Here is a 24572-nt window from a genome sequence, read left to right on the forward strand (position 1 = left end):
CTTGTTGAAAAACTGAGCTTGAGATTTTGACATGAAATTGTGAGTTTTCAGCTTTTCCAGTTTTTTCAGTAATGATTTGAAAACTTATCTTTGGTCTGAAGAACATCCTAACCCCTTAGGGGGAAGACACCCGCCTTGTGACATTACCAGTCGCCACACCACCCCCTCTGTTCCAAGCCCTGAGTGGATTTACCGGTGGTCGTCTTTAGACCCTCTAACTCATTACATCTCACAGTCATCAGCCAGGCCTCGGTCGGGATGCCATCGATGTAAATGCCTTGGCAGAAATTTGCATCAGTAAATATCAAATCAGGCCTTTCATGTAGGCCCCAAATGTACATCTTCACATCCAACCTAACATGATTCCCTCAAACTAACTAACCGAAACCATGGAAGCGTGAACCCTGCACCTAGTACAGACTTGACAACACTGTTCGTGACTGTGAATGCATCAGAAAACAAACGAGTTTAAAGTTAAATCACTGCTACACTCATACCAATCAAAATTGTGTTTTACACAACATAGAAATTCAGACCTGCACCCAAATAAGTTGACCAGTTTAGGTCACCTAACAAGGGGAATGCAACCTCATTCCGGTCTGCGCAGGAGCCGGGGACAAACCCTGCACCCCCACCCGGTCCCATCATGGTATCTCATGTGGCATTACCAAATCAGGATCAGGACCGCCACTGGCGGAGAGAAGCCACGCTCCCGGTCACATGGGCTACCGCACCCTGGCAGCGCAGCCACCTCCACCAGTGGGACCCCCAAGTCAAATCTCAAACAATACCAACATTACCGTGGCATGATGCCAATGCACTTACCTCCAACCAATCTAATGTCTAAGCTGGAACCCTAGCCACCCGAGATCCTACCACGATCAAGTACCTCGATCAAACTCCCTCTGCAGACCTACACATCGCAAGGGTGCGAAGAAAACCAACCACTATAGACCATAACTTGCGGATCGTCCAGTTGGTACGGAGAGCCAGTAAGGAATGTATTCTCTCAAGTTCCCTAACAGCCCGTAACCTCGTATCAAGGACAGATGAAGAGGACGTGGTCCACTGTATCATCACTCCTGCAGTCCGGGCATTGACTGGAATCCACCAAACGAAACCTAGCCAAATTCGCATGAAAGGCACCATGCCTGGAGAGAAACTGTGTGATATACTGATTGGGGGAGACCCATCTAATCACACCTAATTTAGACACTATAGGAAATATACCGTGCATGTAGCAACCTGTGGGGATTTGTCCCACCTGACCTGCCAAGATGCAAGGTCTTCAATCTCCTGCTTTTGTTCTGCCATCAATAGATTATTTACCTTGGAAATGTGGCGTTCCTTGTGCTCATTAGCCAAGATATCTATTGGTTTGACTCTGGCTATAACACAGACTGCCTCCCGCGAGACTGTTCTGTAACCGCCTATAACAGCCAGCAAGAGGAGTCGCTGGGCCCGCAGCAATATGTCTGTGCAATACCTAAAAGCCATGCGGTGAGCCCAGACAGGCGCAGCACACAGCATAATAGCTTTGCTGACACCTTTGTAAAGGATACACATGGTACGGTAATTCAACCCCTAATCAGAATGAATGACTACGGATTCCATAAAAAGCATCAGTGTCCTTTTTTGCTACATACTGTAGATGTTCCTTGAACTGAAAATTCTCATCAAGGATAACACCCAGGTATTTTTGAGTTTTAATTTACCGAATGGGGAGACCAGCCATCTGAACCCGGATTCGTCGGGAAGCAGCCAATCGGCCCTTAAGCAACATCATTGTGATTTTCTGTGGGCTGAAAATCATCTTATGCTGGAGACTCCACAGTCGGGGTGTCTCTCAAGCATGAGCAGCTCCGAGCTGCTCATGCAGGTAGAATCACGGAGGTAGAATTCCGAATTCTACCTCGTACGCGAATCCCCTTCAATCAGTAGCAGCGCGTCGTCAGCATAAGATAACATGGCAACCTTAAATGCAACATCAAATTGAATTCTATGATCCAAAGAAGGGGACTCAGAACACTGCCCGGAGGGCATCCTTTAGTTAAGGTCTTCTAAACTTCTGAGCCGCCATCATACAGGGAAACGGTCCGATGGCTGAAATAACTTGAGAGCACATCTAGTTCATTTCATGTACACTTACGCTTCTGCATCTGAAACAGAGCAGAGGGCCACCATAAGTTGTTAAATGCCCCGGATATGTCCAGAAAAATCCCTAATACATAATTACATGGACTAGATGAAGCTATATCCATCACCTTTTGTATGGCATCCTCAGTGCTCTTGTCTGGTCGGAAACCTTACTGGTTATCCATTAGCAAATGATCAGTGGTCAATCTAACATTAATATGCAAATATAGGACCTTCTCAAGAACTTTGCCAATTATGGACAAGAGCATATTAGTGGATGTTAAGAAGAACTAACAGTAGGATCTTTGTCCGCCACCTTTGAACAACAACACCAAGTCTCCACGCTTCCAACACACCGGAAAGTGGCCAGCAAAGAGCAACCTATTATTTATTTTAGTTAGAGGACTAAGGACACTGGAAGCGCTTGGACGAGGAGCTCCACTGTGATACAATCATATCTAGAAGCCTTGTGCTGTGCCATGCTACAGATCACGTGGCGCACTTCCACCTTAGTGATCTCAGAAGATTGTATGTCAGTCTCGAAAATCACATCTGATTATAGCTCATAAGAGAAGATTCTTTTATTGTTCTGGAACACTCATCTTATTTTAACATGTTGTTAAATGATGATGAAGGGGATGTTAAGAACACTGTGGACAGATATTCATCAAATTACCTGTAGAACACCCTATGTTGTTGAAAAAGTCAAGACTGCCAAATAAACTACTATCTACTGTTAATAAACTAAATGTTATTAATGAAAAGAATGGGAAGACTTATGTAGCATATATTTTCAATTACCTTGAAAATAGATTTGTTGCCCAAATACAGAAAATGCTACAAAACATGAAGACTAAAATAAAAAAGAAAACAGATAAAACACAATGAAAACAAAAAGATCAATCCAGTTTTCACCAAAGTGCCTGGAAGTTGGAATACCACAGTGAACCAAAGACAACAGCTTTGTGTCTAATAGCAATGATGAAAGCAGAGACTTAAGTGACTTGAGAAGCTTCTTAAATTAATAAGTTTATGCCTTCTCAAGTTGTACAATAGGCGAATATCACATCTGCAAAGTCTTATGTGGGACCCAAAATGAAGAAGATGATGTCCTATGAAATTAAGAAACTGAAGACTTATCAACTCCAGAGGCAGGTTCTGTTGCAGCAATTTGAACTGCAGAAAATCTAGATGAGAAAGAGAAAAAAGAATTAGAGAAACTTAAGTAAAAACTACACTGACAATAAAACACAAACTGACATAACCTCAGACGTTTATGAGATTTTAAATTAAAATCATAAATAACTATTGTGTATATTTCCTTTTCTTTCCCTTCAAAAAAATAATAAATAAAAAAAAAATAGATAAATGATTAAAAAATAAAAAAATTAGAAATTTGGGTCAGTACAATTTGAATGGTCTATCTGAGCACACAGTTACTAGCTTAGCTGTATCCCCATGTTGGCCATGAGTATAGCTGTCCTTTCTATAGCAGTGTGGCAGGCCTAATAATCATAGCCACAGGCCTAGTCAACAACCAAAAGATTGGTGCTGCCGGCATGGCACTAAGCATTGGGCCATGACTGTGATGTGACATTGACAGGTCAACCAATAAACTAGCTGTTTATTGCCGATATCAGAGTATAATTTTAATTTTTTATAGTTTTATATTTTTGTTCTTTATTTTGTAGAAACCAGTAACCATGATTTTATTAATAAACTGTATTACAATTGAGGCTGCAATGTCTTCTAAATAATAAATTTAAAGTCATCATGCAACATATAACATTACAAATGATAAAATATTAAATTCTTTACAATGACAATACATAAATAAAATGTAATATATCCTGCCACTTCTGTTCCCCCTCAAAGTTTTGCCACTTTGTTTTCATCTATCTCTCTGCCAATTTCCTCTTCATGAAACTCATCTTCTTCTTCATCTTCCAAGTTCTTGAAATTAAATAATTGAAGGTGTTTGAACATTGTGAAGCACAGCACAACTCACTATTAGTTTTGTTACTCTTTTTAGTGATACTCACATGCAGTTACCAAGAATTGAGAACCTCTATTTAAGCTGACCAAACACTCTTTCTTTAGTGTGTTTGGTGTTAAATCAATGTTGAATGTCACCTTCAGGTATCTTGAATGGCATGATCAGCCATGGAGATATACAAAAATCGGAGTATCCTAGCAAACAAGCAGTGCTGTCATATTATATTGTGAGATTATGTCCTGAATATTCCTCATTCTCTATATAGAGGAGTTGTATCTTCACTTTATTCACATCAAAAGTGAAGTTACAACTTAGAAATACCGTAGTGGTAGCTTCAACTTTATTTATTCACTTTACCCAATACAATACGTAGAAGCAATTTTTGTGCATTTACTGTCACGCTTAAATTATGTCACAATTAAATATTTTGATTAATATTTTTATTCATCCTATCAGTAGAATAATACAGTAGAGTCTCTCGCTTACATTCTACATTATCCAACATACCATCAATCAGCAGCAAGAACTGCAAGTTGTGAGCATAGTCTATTTTTTGTTGCTCTTGACTACAGCATGGCGTGCCTGTCTACACTATAACTCTTGTGTCTCTCATTCAGTGCAGTACATTTTATCATTGTATGTGGATCGGTCTATCATCTGTTACTTTTCATATGTATGTGTCTGTGTGTGGTGTATCTTAATTTGACAAACATTGTTGTGGTGTCTAAAAGTTGAAATTTACACAAGCACTAAAAGAAAGAAAGTTGTTGTATCAATGGAACAAAAAACTTGAGGCAATCAAGAGACTGGACTAGGGGGAGAGACAATGCAGAAAAGTAACTAAAGACTTTGGTGTTGGATGTTGGATGATCTAACAGTAAGAGACTGGAAAAGGAAATGAATAGAAATAGAAAAATGGTATGCATCAAGAGTTATGGAGGGTGCATTAAAAGAAAGAAAAAGTGAGTGAAGCTTTTTTGTTTGGTTTACATTGTTCTGGGGCTGTCTATATAGAGGTAGTGTTCTTTGTTCTTAAATAATCTCCAACCCTCATTAGTTTTCCGTGGTCTGAGTATTTTTCTTAATATAAAAAAAACTAGTTATTTATTGATAATAATTTTTATTTTTTATTTGTAGACTAATGTATAAATAAAATTATATTTCTTGTTGTCAGGGTGTAAAAGGATTACATGACTATATCCAATTCAAAACATTTGTAGGAACACCTCTTAATCACATTTTTACTGCAGCTGGTGATGACTTACTAGATCTAATTGGTTCATTGCTTTCTATTAATCCTATGTATAGAGTTACATGTCAGCAAGCATTACAGATGCCGTACTTCAGGTAGGTCAAATCTTACATTAATGTATTGTTATTTATGTAATTTCATGAATGTGTGTATTCGTATACACATATGTATGTGTATATTCATTTCATGTTTGGAATAAAATTACCATATTGGTAATAATGACTACAGTATTTTTATACCTTAATCTTTTTGTTAGTTTACCATAAGTTAACTTTTCATCTTCTAATATTTTTTGGTAACATCTTAAAAAAAAATAAAAGTAAGGTAAAAAAGTACTGCCAAAATAAGTCAGCAAGCACTGTTTTTACTGTGTTATAAAAAAAATACACTTATTTTTGTCATTATTTGGCTTTTTCTATTTGGTGATGTGATGTTACTTTCTAACTGTTTCTAACTTTCTAAGCCAGGCAGATGAGCTAAATCAACAAATTTTATATATTTAAAAAAAAAAAAGAAAAAAGTTAACGTAACAGCTATTTTATAGATGTACCAGCAAAAGTTTTGAATGAGTATAACCTTAATTAACGGTATCCATTTTAAAAATGCACATTTTCTTATGCTTCCATGTTTTTTTGTTCTAGTCATTATGGGCAAAATCACTAGTTAAGTTTAATAGAGGAAAACGTCATTTTAGTTTCATGATTATTTACTTAATTTTTAGTTAATATGTTGATCTTGCATATATGACCGTGTGTGGCAGCAGAAACCAAATTTAGACATACCTAAGGTTGTAAATGTTCATATAATATTATCAGTAGTAATAATATTGGTTTCTGGGTTTTTTGGTTTCTTGTGAAATGATTATCTTACTTATTACCATAAGAATTGTAGTATTATCAGTTGATTTTATTTGCAACAGCATCAACTTACTGTTTTGTTTTGTTTCTTCTTTGCACCAATTAGATGTTCTCTGAGCACCTGACTTACCTGTTGACTTAATCTTTATTTAAAGATTGTTTTAATAATTTTTGATCTAATTTCATGCAATAAAAACTATTTTGATTATTTTACAAAACAATTACACTTTATTATGTTTTTTCATATTTTATTTATTTTTTTCATTTTCTATTTTTAAGTAATATCAGTTTCGTTTTTGTACTGATAACTATTTCATTTCAGCTTACTTCCAATCTCTGTACACTTAAGATATATTTATCTGATCTTGTTGCCATTTCATATGAATGTATAAACAGAAATATAATGCGTATTGTGTAACTGTTTTAGCAATAAACCACCACCTTCTACTGGTGTTCAGTTACCTCTTCCTGCTACTTTGTCAGCTCGTGAAGCAGAAAGAGGGAGTAGAAAAAGAAAATTTGAAGATTCAGAAAGAGGTAATAATTTTTTGCTTTTGCTATTTTTATTTTCTTCTGTGCAGAATTTAAACTGTTGTTTAGAGTCAGGAAACATTTAGTACTTGAAATTTTTTAATGGTTTTAGTACCAGTTTTTTTCAGGTACCTTTTTTTATCATTTACCTAGCTCTTTTGGTTGAACCAAAAATGTAGTACTGGTCGTATATATAGTTAAATTTTGGAACAAAATTGTCATCCAATTTAAGTGTTAAGTGTGTTAATTGTTCCTTAAAGAGATTATATAAAAGAAAGAAATATTATTCCATTGAAATGGATAGAGGGCTGTCAAATTTTATGAATGTGTCACTTAAAACTGAGATTAGTGGTCTGGAAAAAATTCCTCAATGCGTCAATTTTTATGCGAGCTTTGTTGATCATGATAAAATCATCCTGTTAGAGTTACATGTTTTATAAGCCTAGCCTATTCATATCAGGTACTAAAACATCCTGTATCCTCTATCATCACTCTGTATCTAAGTAAAGTCTGCACCGTTAAGTAATATGAAATTATTTTGGAACTGAATATCTCAGGTGAGGGCTTTTTGTTTGCAGAATACCGAGACTATTTTTACTGCCACTTGTAATTTATAAAAATTGTGACATGTCCAGAAGACTCAAACCTATTTAAATTTTAGAAGATAAAGTGAAATTGTACATACTACTAAAACTACTCAAACGTGGTTAATTAATTTTGAATACATTCATTCATTTTTATTTCTTTACATTTGTAGAAAAAAGTAGCAGACTTCTGGGAAACGTATCAATGTTCTTTCAGATTTATACCTGGGTAAGGTTTTATGTATCTTCATTTGCTATCTTCCAAAAAAAAAAAGTAGCTGTCTGATTTAAAAATTTATTGTCAATCAAAAAATGACAAGTGGTACCATTAACATATGAGGATCCTTCTGTGTTGTAAAAGATGTTAGAAAAAAGTACCTTAGGTGAAACGTGTAAAAAAATAAAAAGTTTTAAGCAAACTACATAGTATATTTACCACAGTTTTAAATATATATAAAATTGCAAATTAAAAACTTAATAAAAAAAATGGAAATAAATTTTTTGTAGGAGACATTAGAACAGTGTTAAGAAAAATAAAATACAAGGTGTGATTGGAAATTTTTAAGACTAGGGTTTTAGTTTCAAAATGGCAGTAGTTACAGGCTATTGTGATAGATCTTCAAAGTAGTTAGTTCCCTTCTGAATGAATACACAGACTCCAATAGTGGTGGAGGACCGAACTCTTGTCTCTCCAGAGTGCAGGCATTCTGTACATTTTTGCGCAAATACTGAAAGCTACTTTTATAGTATTTCTGGTTGACTTGCCCCCTAGGGGTAAATTCGTCTGATCCCCCAGATTTGAAGAAAACTACCATTCGAGTTGACTTCACATCCGACCAACTTTGTTGTGCTTTTTTCATTCGTGGCAAACTTGGACCATTCTATGGTGATTAATGTGCCTTTGTTTCTGGATCATAACAATAAACCCATGATTTGTCATCTGTAATTACCTCTATTTAACAGATATGGGTCAGTTTCAGCTTGATTAATCACTTCAAGTTGGTGTTGTGTTTCTGCTGGTTTACAACAGTTTAGGAATTAATTGACTCAGATATTCAGTTAAAATTGATTGAACCCCATGGAAACTTAAGTTCATCAGCCATCTTCCTAATTGTAAGTCTATGGTTAAACCGCACTAAATCATGAACTTTCACAATGTTTTCGTTGATTTTTGAAGTGGAAGACCAGCTGGACCAGAAATTATCTTTGACTAATTCATGCCAGCTTTGAATCTGTTGAATCAAATAAAAACATTTGGTTATCTCAGATGTTTATCCCTGAAAGCTGTTTTTAAGAGTTCATAACTTTTCAAATCTGATTTCCTAGTTTTCAAACAAAATTTGACAATCGTTCTGTTTTTCTTACATTTTGAAATAAATCAATAACTGCTGTGAACCGAAAACACGTCTTACCAGGATACCACTTTCTACTGAATAAAAATATTCTAGTGATCTTTTTCAGGATGTTTCATTTGTAATGAAGCTTCATTTGTAATTAGGCTGTGAGGTAAAGTATTATCACCTGGAAGGTGCTGCACAACATTTAATGTTATGAATAGGGAGGTGAAAAACTAAAGAGAAATGTGACTTAAGAGAAATCTTATTTAGCAGAGTTGATCTTTATAAAATTATTCTATATAACTACAGAAATATTAAATTAAATGCTTGTTCTCAGGTCATCTTTAATATTTCTGTTGGAAAAAATAATTTTTACCATTTATTTGAGCTGATCAGCATATCAATGTCAGTTAGTAATATGCAGTATCTATTCTGGATTAAAGCATCCAGATTTTTGAAGGGATTGTAGGCTTGCTATTTGGATAGGTCTGGTGCATTCCTTTAGATGGTAATGTGTGTCTCATTTTGCAATCACACTTTTAAGTAATTCATTCCTAATTCATTATTCACCCAATTTTCCTTATGGTGAATTCACCTTCTTATGGTGGATGCCCACTAGACCTGTGCAAGACCTGAGGACCTATAGAGTTACTGTTCTCTAGAAATTTGTGTGGTTTGGTGGAGGCAGCTGCATAAGGAACCATTCAAACACTATGATTACTAAGTCCTTATATCATTTTTATTTGGAATCAAAAATTAAATTAGTGTTATTCTTTTAATTTTAATCTACTAATGTGACGCAAACGTTTTTGAGCCATTTCTCACTAATAAATTGCATGCAATAACTGGTTTTCTCTATCTTTATTAAAGATAATAGGGAATTATCAGCATACAGCATAATTTTAAGTGACTACATTTGCTATCATTAGCCACTAATAAATGCAAGCAGCATGCATTACCTATTATTATTAAATTAACTCGGTATTATTTAACTTGGGTGATATAAAGATGCAATACATAAATAAAAACCTATTTAGGCAGTTGGCATTTTATCTTTTATCTCAATTTCCAAAATCCTAATTCTTAGATGTTTTAGGTATTGCAGAATAATTTGTAAGGAATGTAGTTTTTCAAAATTATTTTATCAGGAGTCTAAAAACTAATGTCCTACCACATTAAAAAGATTTTGGGAAATGGCCCCATTGCTGAAAATGCTATGATATTATGAAGTTCTTCTAAAGATCTGTGACCATCTATTTAATTATTGGTTTGCACTTTTATTTGGTTAAATATGTGTACCAACATGGCTGCTGAAGTGTTGCATAATAAAATAAGTTGAATTATCTGTTTTAAATTTTCTATTTCTGTTTCTTTTTGTTTAAGAATTGTATCATGTAATTTAATTTTGTGACTTTATTTTTAAGGAGCACAGCCAAAACGATTAATGTTTGATGGTATATGAAATAGATATTTTACTGTGATTCATTCATCATTTTATATCGATTCGAAGAATGTGTGAAGAGAAAATTAAGTAAGAAATAATTAAAATGTATAAAGTTAATTATTTAATTTCTATCAATTATAATATTAATCTTATATATATATTTGTAAAAAACAAATTTGTTGGTTTTGTGTAATTTATAAATGAAAATGCATGTTATTTTGCTATTATTAAATTTATTTTTAACATTTATTTTAATTAGCAAACAATCTGTTTGACCATCATTCCCACTATGTAGCAATGTGAACCAACTTTATAAAATTGAAAAATCTTTCCACCTTTCCTCTTTAATAAACTATTGTGACAAAAAAAAAAGAATTTAAGAAAAAATATAAAAAAATTAAATAGTGATCATTAAATACAAGGGGATTCAGGCAAACATGAAATTTTGAAAATTAAATATACTTATTTACTTAATTCAAATAAATGGGCATGAAAAAACCAATGAATACAGAATCATATTAAAAAAAAACAAAAAAAAAACAATGTAAGTAAATAACAAAATCATCATTCATAAGTTAAAGTAGCTATAGTTATTAATATATTGTAAATGTCTTAAGTGTTCATTACATATTAAAGATATCTATTTATACATGATAGTCAAAACGTTGTTATCGATTAGGACAGTCAAAGAAGCTATCCAAAATTTTATAGGTAAATTTTAAATCTGTCCTAGTTAGAGAAGATTCAGTACTTTGTATTTTTAACAAATTTGAAATATTAGTAAAGTTATGATCAGTAAAGTGCATAAGAAATCATTGATTTTAAAGGCGGCATATTTAAGAAAGATTTTACATAATTTTTCTAGTAATTTTAATTCCAGGTTAGTAAAAGCTTGCCACACAACAGAGGTTAATTAGTATCAGTTATATAACAGCATAATATAAAGTTCTGTTAGAGTTGATATTTCTAAAATTTGTAAAGAATCTTTTAAATAAAATTTACCTTTTTTTTTAGTAGTTTGGATATAGTTAAACCAATGTGTTCACTGAAGGATAACTTTGTAACAAAATATATTCCTAAGTCTTAAATAGAAGAAGATACTTCCTGTATTGCAGAATCATTCAGTAAATGATTATCAGCATTTGCAAACCTTCCAAATTGAATAAGAAAACTTTTTTAAGTTACAAGAAACACTATCTAAGTGACACCATTTTTGCCTTTAGTAAAAGTCAATTTAAAGCATTTAACAATTTAAAGCTTAAACAATTTCATACTATCCATAAATAATTAAAAATGTGAATATATATATGTATGCTATTCATAATTAAACCAATGTCATTTATAAATATTATTAAAACTGTAGGACCCACGTGCATGCCTTGTCCTACTCCAGATGTAACATAAATAGGCATAGAGATAAAATTATAAAATTTGACATGCTGAATACTGCTGGTAAGAAATGAATGTGACCAAGACAACAGTTTACCATTATATCCAGACGCAGCAAGTCTTCTAATTAGTAATTTGATATTAGTCTGTTTAAATTTCATCAAGATAATACCATTATTTAGCGCATCAACAATATGTTCCATATATACACACAAACTTGTTTGTGTAGATTTTCTCTTCCAAAATTCCATCTTATTCAAAAAATATAAATTTCGTTATGCAACATGTAATTTTTATACAAATTAATTTATCTGAGTTTGAAAAAGACATTGCATTTGCTGGTGATAATTATTGTTATCTGAAGTCCCACCATTTTTAAATCATGGCCTTACGTAAAACATTTTCCAAATGCTAGGAAAAACACTAGTATTTAAAGAGTGATTGAAAGGCTTAGTTGAAAATGGTATAAAAAAGGTAGAGCATTTCTCAACTAAAAGAGGATGAATATTATCTGGGCCCATCGAAGAATTATCATTAAGTTGGCAATTGGCATCTTCAACATCATTCTCAGTTGAAATAATGTTACTAAAGGAATTGTCATAGATAAATGTAATTTCAGTTTAGGAAAAATCATTGTTAGTAAAGACACTCACAAATGTTTCAGCAAAATTTCTAAAATACAAGTGCCCTTATTAGGATACTCATTTTCGAGATGGATAAGATCTACCATTGTCATTTTTATTAGCAATTTAAAAAAAAATCTGGAATTGTCAGGTAAAGATTCCTCACTGTATAATTTAATAAGTTTTTACGACTAAAGAGTATTATTACATATACTTGATTCTTTGTTAAATAATTCACAATAATAAAGAGATCTATATTGTTTATAAAGCTTATGGAACTTTTTCTTATTAATAATTCCAATAATTCGATTACTAGAGCACTTGGAAAATCACCTTTTTTACACAACTGCCCAAAAAGGGAGTGTAATGTTTTTAGGTTGTTTGTATGTATGTATGTATGTATCTTCCATCATAACAGCTCAACGATCGAACCAATCTAGATGCATGACCATTCAACATTATGGGAAGTGTCATAGGCTATATAATTATGTGTATATGTATGTTTAATGATAGTGGTGGAAACTTTGTATTAATTGTGGTTTCAATTTTGCTTGCAGAAAATGAGCTTAGGTGTAGATATAAAATTTTCTCTTTTTTGATTAGATTGATTTTTTTCTTAATTGACTGTTATTTTCAAGTTTATTATAGCATGGCCTGAAACCACCACTTTTATTTAAATGAATTCTATCAGCATATGATTTTTTGAAAGTAAATATTGCACACAGAGTATTTAATTACATTCTCGAGAAGAAGAGCATTTTGCTTGTACGGGCACATGAAACACTTGACTCCTGATATGATTGCTGATGCAACAAATAATGAATTTCAGTAAATAACCACCAGACATTAACACAGTGTAATAAAATAAATGAGAAAAGTGAGGTTAAGTTACACATTAATGACCACTAAAAACATTGTATTATAATGTTTAATCAACTTGAGTTTTTAATTAATTTATTGGCTTGACAAACTATCAAACATTGAATTTGTCAACTAGGCAAAATCATGAAATAAATTATATTAGTAAAAAACCAATTAAATTTACAAAGCTCTAAAAACCAAATGACACCAATGAAACGCCATCTACATCTTGATGATTTTTTTCTTGTGAAAAAATTAACTTATTTTTAAATTATTACATTTTAAATTAACTTATTTTAACATTTAAATAGAAAAACGTACCATTTATGAATACATACACGACATTTATTTTTTGAAGATCACATCTTGAGGTGAGCTCAATCTCTGCATAGACATTTCTTCAGTCTAGTGAAAACTGCATGATTCAATGCAACATTTCAACAGGAATTCCAGAAATTGCTGTTTGGATCTTGGTTTTTAGTCGTAGGAGGTCAACTACTAAACACTTTGCTTTCAAGGTGACTCCATAGGAGATCGCACATGGACAAATCAGGACACCAGGGAGGCTATTGAATATCACCGTCTCTCAAAATTATACAGTTGTCAAACAATTGGCCTACAGCAGCTATTGATATTTATGCTATGTGTGATGTTGATCCATCCATTTTGTTGAAATCAAGCATTGTCAATAATTTGTGGAAATGTCTGTAGTTTTTCAGCATGGTGACATATCCATCTGATGTGACTAGTTGTGAGGCCACCTTCACTTTAAAAAAAAATAAGGATCTATTAACCCAGACCATAACACAGCACACCATACAGTAACCGTGTTCTTGTTAGCGGGTGTTAGTGTACCTGTGTTGGATTCTAGTCCCCAAAAATGAAAATTTTGTTTATTAACAAATTCTTTAAGGTAGAAATGGGTTTCATCCAACAACCATAGTTTACTAACATAGTCCTCGTACTTCTTTATAATCAATCATTTGTTCACAGAATGAATGCCGCATTATGTGATTGTTTGATTTTAATTCCTGGATGATGTGCGACTTGTATGGGTGATAAAGTAAGTCTTGCAAAAGTATTCTTTGAACACTTCAACTATGCAACTGTAAAGGCACTGCATGACAATGAATGGAATGGTATATGCATCTTATGACAGCGAATCGAACAGTATTGATATTGTATGGTATATGATCGAGCTGCATATTGTCTGGAGGTTTCTTTTTCATTACTGAACCTATTTCCTCAAAATTACATATCCATTTGTTAATTGCATGTGCATGCAATGATACACAATCATGGCATCTTAATTATGACAGGCAGTCTCCCTACTGTCATTTTTATAAATAAATGGCACAATGTCATGAGCTGACTTATACAAGCCATGAGCTTATGTCAATGAAGCATTATCATAAGACATACTTAAAAATTTATAAAAATAATTTAAACAGAAACAATTATGACATCATTAACATTTCTAATCAATTTCAGTTCAGACTTGGTTTGAGTACATCAGATACACTGGCAGGCTTAACTAATGGTATGAGTCATTCTTTGGATGTTGATAAAAAAGCTTTGTTAATTTTTCCAGATCTTGCCAAGGCATTTGCCAAATGGTATACCATTTCACTTCAAAATTTTCAGTGGTCCAATACAAATTTCAGGATTTCCTGTTTCTCTCAGTCATCCTGTACAATAATTAGTTGATCTAGATAACAGGTTTTCAGCAGGGCAGCAGAACTTTTATCTGTGACTGGTAAAAAGTAAATTAATTGCTCTGAAACAAAATATTATATGTTATGCACATCCATGGTGTGGAAGTGTGTATAAGTATACCCAAAATGTTAAGTGAAAAATTTAGAAGTCAATGGATTAACCAGATACATTAATAAAAGCTTCATTTTGTAAACTTGAGATTTTGCTTTGATAATTTTTAATTTTTGCATTTTTTTTATTTGGATTCGTTTAAAAACTATAAAGCTTTATAAAACTTGGCATGATGCTTTCTATTTAACATTAGACAGCCTATAACAAAACATTTATAATAAAACTAACTCAAGAAAGATTTAATAAACTCATTGGAATGATAAATTTTATTATAACAGAATACAGAAATTCCTTTGTAAAAATCAGTACTGAGAGACTTTAAGGAAGTTTCTCAAGAGAATTCAATAAGCATAGTTAGACTAAAAAAAATTCACAAGCACATCACATATTTTGCACATCAGCCAGTCAGCTCAAGTTATATGGAAAATGGAATGTGATAAGAGTATAAATTGTTAAATACTTGATACAGAATTAATATTCTGTTATTTCAATCTATAAACCTAATTAGTTTATTAATCAGCCTGGCCATTGGAGGTCTACTTTGGTATAGTTCTTGAATATGTTTATTTAATTAATAATAAAAATATGTAATTATTAGTAGTCGCAGTAATAACAAAATCTCTGCAATGTATACTTATTGTTGAAAAAACAGATAAATGTATAATTATTGTTAAGATTTTTGTTTATTTATAATTTGCAAGTAATGTAAGGAATATTATTCATTAGTAATTTTTTTTACTAATAAAATTAGTGTTGGTTATGTTAAATTTAGGTTGATGGGTTATAAAAATATAAATGACAATAAAACTTAGTTCCTTTAAAGAAACCATGCATTATTTTCTCTTCTCACTTTTACTTTCTAACATAAAGATCAACAGAAAAATAAGATTATACTATTCATCCTAAAAATACTTTTTTCATAATTATTTTTATTTAAATAATTAAATTGTTTTATTTTATTCTTGAAATGTAATTATTACCATTGTTATTCTGAAAATTAATTAATAAGCCTGCTACCAAACATAAAAATTAATTTAAAGGAATACCTACTTACATATTTAATAATGACAGTTCGTTATTGAATTCAGTATATACGTACGTGTGAACACTTTTATCTCAGATTTTGATTTCAGATTCAGAATAAAGATCTTTAGAGGATTACAGAAATATACAAATGGCCACAATGGGCTGTTGGGTTTACTATAAAATGGCCACTGAAATTAAAGTTTTGTAATAATCATGTAATAATGGTATAAGCTATCAAGTTGGTTCAAACCAACTGATGTAAGGTTTATTATAATAATATCAATTTTGTAAATCAAGTGTAAGACCCCAAAAATGCAGAAAAATCAACTTTTAATTATTGCATAAAAAATGCCATAACACAAGATAAATAACGTACTACTAGTACTATTGACTAGTTCTAGTCAATAGTTGCTTAGTTAAATCCGAGGGTTATTTGGTCCAATCGATCATGAAATTAAAACCATAGTGAAAATAACAAATTTTTTATTTGTAATAAGTAACATAGTTTTTTATTTGTAACATAGTTACGCTATTTCTCTACATAGTCGCCACTCCGATTTAGACATTTGTCATAACATGGTACCAACTTTCCGATACCCTCGTCATAGAATGGAGCCGCCTGTGTTTTCAGCCATGTTTCTACGCTTGTCTGCAGCTTGGTGTCTGTGCCCAAAGTTGTCCTCCTAGCCAGTGTTTCATGTGAGCAAAGAGGTGAAAATCGGAAGGAGCCAAGTCCGGGCTGTATGGTGGGTGATCAAACACTTCCCAATGAAAACGCTGCAGGAGCTTCTTTGTTACAGCTGCAGTGTGCGGCCGAGCACTGTCATGGAGAAAGACAATGTCTGATGACAACATTCCTCTCTGCTTATTCTGAATTGCTCTTCGTAGACGTTGAAGAGTCACGCAGTATGGGGCTGCAGTGATGGTCGTGCCACGTTCCATGAATTCCACCAAGAGAACTCCATTCCGGTCCCAGAACACAATAGCCATACACTTTCTGTTGGAGAAGGTTTACTTGAACTTCTTTGGTTTTCTGGGAGAATGAGATTGCATCCACTGTTTGGATTGTTCTTTTGTTTCTTCAGTTTCAAAATGGACCCATGTCTCGTCTCTTGTGACAGTTTTGTTCAAAAAATCTTCTCCTTCATTGTGGTAGCACTGGAGAAACGTTATGGAGGTGTCCATTTTCATTGTTTTGTGATGGTCGGACAGCATCTTGGGAACCAATCTTGCACACAGTTTGCAGTACTGAACTCTAATGGTGTAGAGAGCTGACCTTGAAATTTCAGGAAATGAATCACTCAATACAGAAATTGTGAACCGACAATTTTCTTGAATTGCCTCATCCACTCGCTCAACGAGTTCTCGGTTGACACTCACTTCCTTCCCTGACCGCCTGCATCATGAACATCTGTACGTCCTGCTTTAAAGTTCCTGCATCATTGTCGCACTTTGCTGTCACTCATTGAAGTTTCACCGTACACATTACTTATTCGTCGATGAATTTCAGCTGCATTACACCCCTCAGCCTGAAGAAATTGAATTACCACACGCACTTCACACTTGGCGGGACATGCTATTGTTGTAGACATGTTTACGTGCTAGCTGCGTGTTCAGAACTAAATGAAGTGACATGGCATGATTGAAGACCATACTAGAGACGCTGCGCAACACATATGCGCAAAGGTTCATCCAATTTTTGCACGGGTTTTTATTTCGCGACTGATCGGACCTTGAAAAACATAACCCTTGTAACTAACTTTTATAAACTGAATAGTCTTTAATCATTATTTATCAATATTGTTGTCACAAGTATGAGGATAATGAATACAGTGGGGTCCAGGTAGCCCCATGGCAAGACAGGATGGGTGAGCAAAGTAGTCCTGATCAGCTATAGTAGTTGATAAAATTTTATTAGTTTTTAAAATAATAAACAAAAATTATATTTTCTCCCATGATCATCATCTTTTTGAATTGAATACAATTTTGTATTAGTACCTTTATTTCACTGTGTTGGTCAAAGTGAGTTTTTAAAATGGAGTATATCTGAAACACATCAACATATGATTTAATTTTGACAAAGTAAGAAAGGTAGATAGATAATTGTACTCGATTCAAAAATTAAAATTTGTTTTTATAAATTTTTTACACCTGTTTAAAAAAATTCCTTTAATAAAAAAATTGATATTATGAAAAACTGATCAATTTTTATAATCCATTAAAAAGATTTGTAATGAAAAGATTCAACAATTTATGCAGAACTACGCCACAAAATAGTTTGTCTGATTAAGGTAAGTGGTATTTTAAAGTAATAATGGTACAAAATGTACTTCGGTGATTAAAATCTACACATATGCCAATCGTATTGATATTTACCGCTTATTATACACTAAGAGACAAAGGAATACTAATGATTATTACAAAATGCAAACAAACAAGGTGCTCTATGCACACTGTGAAAACTCGCCAATATGATCTAAAAACGCAGGATCAATCCTATGTGGACACATTGCTTGCATGAGTAGCGATCACAGAATATATCCTTATGTTCATCAAAACTCAAAGAACTGTAGGTGGATTGATGATATCCGTAAATATATGCAAGAAATAAACATCACTGATAAAGAAACATGAGGCTGGAATACATTTTAAGAGGAAATCCAGAATTTCAGTGAGTTTCAAGAACACAAAACAAGTCAAAAACAACTTTGTGTGCTCTGAAGAGAGAAAAAAAGCTGCATTCGCAAAAAATGAAAAACTACCGTAATAAAATAATTAAAAAACATATGTAAAGTTGTTCATGCAGTCCATAGATGCTTAAATCAAGAGAAAAAACGTTTTTATTTCTTGAAATTAATTAGTCCGTAACAACATTGGCTATTGTTAGTATAAGCATATATTTAATTTGAATTAAATTTTCATAAAAATGTATATTCATAAAAATGACAATAATTTTTTTATACTTACAAAAATGAAATTTTTAATTATGTAAATTTTGTTAAAAATCACATATTTTGAATCTTAATTTATAGAAACATGAAATTCATACCAGATGCAAGAGAAGAGAGCAAATCTGAATTAATTGTTATTTGTAGCTACTGGTTAGACAAAATTGAGGAAATTTTGAGAATAGACAAAATTTTACTTGCAAGATTGAGTAGATTTTTTCCATACCAGATCCTATAATTTGATAGTTCATAGATTACACTATACAAAGTTTGGAATTATTCAAAGATACAACAAACTTTGTTTGTGGTTTCAAACAAATATAGAATGAAATAATAACAGCAGTCCACAATAATTTAAACAGCATTTATCAATCGCCTAGTTGAAACAAGAGACAATACAATAAACCTAAAAATTATTTTGTTAAACTTATTTGTATATTGTGAATATGTATATTGTGTATACGTGATGTTGTTTCATAAGGTTTACTACCAGCCAATATAAATGGGTGGTAAAGGAAATTACTAAAATAAAAATAACTAAGATGACAAATAAAAAAAAATATATATAACTGAACCTACCAATTAATACTTAAATATGCACAAGGTGTTTTTGGAAGGCCGTGAAAAGGTCGACAATGAAGCCTGTGCTGGACGCCTGTCAGCCTCCACAAATGACAAAAAAGTGACTTGTGTGAAAGAACCTTTGCAAATAGACCTCAAATGAGTGTTTGTTTAATGGTCGACATGTTAAATATTACAAAAACTATCTTCCATGAGATTGTGACCAAGGATTTGCACATGAGGAAAATGTGTGTGAAGCTTGTCCCAAGAATTCTGACCGATAACCAAAAATCTTGCTGAGTGATCAAGACGTTTTGGGAATATATGAAAATGATCCTCACTTTTGGACAATCTTATCACAGGTGATGTAAGGTGGATACGACCCCAAAATGAAGAGGCAAAGTGCCAACTGATGCACCTTGGCAAATCAAAAATCAAGACCATGCTCATTGTGATTTTTGACATCAGGGGGATTGTCCACCATGAGCTTGTACCTCCCGGGACAAAACTTAAATTAAAATTTTATGTAGAAGTCTCAAGAGACAGAGTAAGGATCCGGCACGTCAGATCAGACATCAGCGGCAATTGGAAACTTCACCATGATAACATGCCAGCCCACACTGCCTTCACTGAGATCAGCTAAATCTAAAGAAGCAATGCTGCCCAGCCACCTACAGTTCCAACTTGGCTCCTGTATACTTCTTTTTGTTTCCCCAATTGAAATTCCTCCTGAAAGATTATTGTTACAGAACAATTGACGACTTCAAAGCAGCTTGTGAAATGACACTTCCTGAACAGGCCTTCCACCATGTCTTCACAGATTGGAAATCCCACTGGCAAAGTTGTATTGACACAAGAGGACACGATTTTGAAGAATTTTAATGTACAGGTGTTATTATTATTCTTATTATTATGTAAATGAATGTTTTTTTTTTCATACTTGCAGACATAACTTTCCGAACAGACCTTGTATTTCTGGAATTGTTTCTGTTAATTCATATGATTGCATCATGTAACTACTGGTGTCATTACTATTATTATTGTGATTCATAGTAGCTGATCTAAATATCAAGCAGAAAAACAAAACAAGTTAATAATTTGGGTAAAGCATTATACATAACAGAATGGAAATATAAACAAAATAATTTTAATTAATAATTAGGGTTACTAATATATTATTAATGTGTAGGCACTTTTGCATTATGTATGTATTTACCTTTGTTTATAAAAGGCCCTTGCTAAAAATAAGGCTTCCTAATGGTACTTGAAGCTTGAGCCCGTATCATCATCTTATATACTACCTTAATTAATGAAATAAGTAAATTTTTAAGGACTCAATTCTTGTTCTAGATCATTTTGTTTTACTTGCTGGAAATTCATACAGATTTCAAGGCTACATAACCTTGTCAAGGCTGTGGTTCAGTTTGCTTGCTTTAGGAAGAAAAGCTAATGAATTTCTCATCTAGTAACACAAAATCATCTCATCTGATATTACAAAAGTGTATTTTATGTTCGAATCTTTCAACATTTGTACCTTTCTACTGCAAGATTTATACGTGAGAACGAGTGAATAATTATCCACAATGGAGGTATAAAGTAAATCTCAGTAAAAATATTTTTAAAAAATTTTCGACATTAACCCCATTGATTTTTAATGCATTTCTTTTTTGACTTTATAAAAAATATTTTTTGTTGAGAAGCCTTGCTTCACTGCATCACTTCCTTCAGTCCTAGGTTGAAGATGAACCAATGGTTTCTAATATCTCTTTAACCGAGCCAAACAGGTGATAGTCTGAAGGAGGAAGATTAGAACTATAGAACTCTCTCATCTGTAATTGATTCTGATTTTTGGGAGGGTTACAACTATGTGGGCAGCAATGCGCAGATGGACATTGTCATATACTGTTAATTGTAAAATGCCTCTCCTGGTTATGTTCAAGTACTAGATCTAATGATTATAAAAAAAAGCTATCGGTTTTCTTACTGATGACTTACTTTTTAATTTTTTTTGTGTGGTTATTTTTATTCCACATTATGCTCTTTTCTCTATGGCTTGAAATGGTTGACCCATATTTTGTTACCAGTGATTCTGAACAATAAAGTATCATCAACTAAATTATAGAAGGTAAAATAAGTTATCCCAAGACATTTGTTCATGCAGAATTCTGAGTTGTTTTGGACCCCCCTTGTACAAACTTCATGAAAGTCAAGTATCATGGGTGATTGTGAAGGCAGAACCACAATTAATTTGTAGATCATTTACCACTTCTTAAACTGACTCATCAGTCTTTCAGAACCAGACACATACATGCTCAGTGTTGTGAGTTGTAACCATGCATGGGTTATCTGGCTCCTTTTTCATGAGTAACATTACATTTGAGCATTTAACACTACTTGTGATTTACATTTTTGAAATTGTCAGTCCTCTCGTAGATTCTCTGTTTGGGTAAAACACCTGTAGTGTACTTAAAGACTAATATTTCAGCTCCTGATATATTTTCAGATTGCATAACATGTTGCTTTGCTTAGATACAAATGGATACCAGAGTGATCATAGTTAACATGATATTTGCATTTATGAAACACAATTTTAATTTTGGCAACACAAATACTTCTGTGAATTAAAGATAATTGAATTACCTTGATCACATGTTTGCCACAAAAAATTAACCAACAGAAATTTTATTTCTAACAGTAATTTAGCATTTATTTTACATGTACATTACTCCAAAATGCATGATTTACATCCTAAATAACTGGATATATGCTGACAGCTTTCCTCATTTGTTAAGGTATGCAATAATTTTTTTTTTATACAATAAATTTAAACTTTCATTTATAAAATAGTTTGTTGTTTCATAGAACAACTTTCCACACTTGTTAAAGTATACACTAAATTTCTGTTATGAAATTTAACTTGTTACTTATTAGAGAAATGTATGTTGCACCATTAAAGTAAATAATTTGATACTTAGGATACTAATAGGTTAGCTACTTTATGAATGAGTAAAGTATTTTCATCAAAGCACATTTAGATGAAGTAATCACTACTACAACAGAATTCTATTGACTAAGTAGTCTTCGAACAGATTTTGATAAAAAGATGTGTACATATTTTTGAACACTTGATATTTTAATGAATCATCTGTCTGGTTTAATACAACTTTGGTGAAGCAATTTTCAAATGCCAGTAATACCTATATCATATAATCTCAGTTTATCTGTTAAATGCTCTACTGTTTTTATCCCTTCATATTTACAATTTGAAATTACTATATTCATTAAGTATTGCACATGAAAGTTTAAAGCTTAAAAAATTCAAGAGATGTGCAATTTTAATTATATATTAACAGATATTATGAAGATTGTAAGTTATAAAGAAAATATTAATTAGAAATCAAAGTATCAGAATAAAAAGAAAAGGTGTTGAGCATTTTGTTACTGAACAGACATGGAGGATGGTAGAGTAGTATATAGTATTCCCAAGATGTCACACAGTGCTATGTGTAAGATTTTGTTGACCTTATTCAGAGGAAAATAGTCAGGGTAATGTTAGAGATATTGAACGATGTTCTAAACACTCAACATTAGCTCATGAAAGAGATACTAGTCAACAGCGATTCCTTTGATAAGGAAGAAAAATCTAAGGGCTAAGATAACCTTAAACCAAATATCAATTTGCAGCCCCACTGTTATTTTATTTTAACAGATCCAGGTTAGAGAACAGGCAGGGGCCGGAATATATATGGTATCAAGATGATTACCGTATATCGTGGTTAAGCCTTGATAAGTATTCTATAATTTTTCAGGTTAAGAGTTGTAGCATTGCATATAAGGCATGTCAATCAATGTAGAGATGTGTGCTGATAAAAGCTGCAGAAGTAAGTGAATTCTAATTTACACTGATTTCAGACAGCACTTTAAGCATTAGTTTATATCTTTTTAATTCTGGATTGTTATAGTGTGGCATCAGGTCTTACTATCTCACCTGTCAACATTAAGGTGGAGTTGCATTGAGTTCCAGAAACAAAGTCGTGTAATAAGAGAGCTTCTGTTTACAGGACTCAAGTTTGTGTATAACCTCAACTAAAGGTTTTTGAGTAAATGAAGTTCAAGTTACAGTTTGACTAACATAAATCAGATACTGATAATATGCAATCATTTTATTGATGTTTCATTTCTTCATCATCTCTTCAAAATTTTGGCAACAACCAAACCAAGTACTAAATATTGATGTTTAAGGTAGATTTATTGTTAAAATTATCTTTGTTTGGGCTTAGAAAATGAATAAAGGTCGTTTATTTCCAAAAAGGTATGAAGGTTTAGTCAGTATTACTTAGATTATGTTGCTTAAAGTGTATTAAGCTTCAATCAATATTACTTAGATTATGTAACGTATGAACATTTTAGAGATAAAAGTACTATACTTAAAAAGAAAACATACTTGGTCATGATTTGAGAGCCCAAGCTAAGTTTTAAACTGGCTGTGGTGTCTGGTTTTGTAACAACAATTGTGTGAGCATTTTCCTCAAAAATAAAAAATAACAGAAATTTAAATATTTTTAATTTACAAAAATTAAATATAATTAATTACACTTCTTCCTTCTTTCCCTACTTTTTATTTGCTCAGTCAAATGTATTGTAATTTAATCATACTTGATTAACACAGATCTTTCTTTCTTTCTTTTCACATACTTTCTTATTCTAAAACTGGTATTACGAATGAAAGTTCACTTTTCTAGTTTTTATTTATTTACATTTTCTATATTAAAATCCATTCATTTTAAAAACTAACTAAAGCAATTCGACTATACAGTAAACCGATTATGAAGTAAGGTTCCTCATAGAACAGCTTTTATTAAGTTACAAGAGATACCGTAGTTGTTGGTCACATAATTCCAATATTTTATATAAAAACTTGATAAAAACTCTATACAAAGTTCTCGATAATTCTCATTTTACTTTAGTAGGAAGCTTATTTCTGAATCTGTCTCCTAATTATAATCAATTTTATACATGTTTAGAGTAATATTTAACCCATTCACCTTAATATTATTTCATGTAGTCATATTTAAAAAATCAGTATGAAATTTAATCATATGTATTTTTTATCACTTGAATTGTTTTTTTTATTAATAATTTATCTTAAATTGGCATGATCTAAATATCTTAAATTGATGCCACAGTAAATGTATTTTTT

The 24572-nt window shown here is 32.2% G+C and overlaps 1 protein-coding gene across 3 annotated transcripts in view; it reads left to right on the forward strand.

Annotated features, from left to right (window-relative positions):
* Nucleotides 1-23477, forward strand: part of Cdk7 (Cyclin-dependent kinase 7) — a 58548-nt gene extending 35071 nt beyond the window's left edge. The window contains exons 7-10 of one of the 3 annotated variants that reach the window (XR_012755713.1): nucleotides 5307-5479; nucleotides 6669-6778; nucleotides 10118-10224; nucleotides 14004-14929. Coding sequence is in view for 2 of the 3 variants with exons in the window: in XM_075360124.1 (XP_075216239.1) it covers nucleotides 5307-5479; nucleotides 6669-6778; nucleotides 23335-23462 (411 nt within the window). In the remaining variant the exon portion in view is untranslated. Of the gene's footprint in view, nucleotides 1-5306; nucleotides 5480-6668; nucleotides 6779-10117; nucleotides 14930-23334 lie in introns of those variants that run through there. The other 2 variants (XM_075360124.1, XM_075360125.1) reach the window with 2 other exon arrangements.
* Nucleotides 23478-24572: the final 1095 nt, after the last annotated feature.

The sequence above is a fragment of the Lycorma delicatula genome, chromosome 3 (genome assembly GCF_047948215.1).
Source record: "Lycorma delicatula isolate Av1 chromosome 3, ASM4794821v1, whole genome shotgun sequence".
Lineage (NCBI taxonomy): Eukaryota > Metazoa > Arthropoda > Insecta > Hemiptera > Fulgoridae > Lycorma > Lycorma delicatula.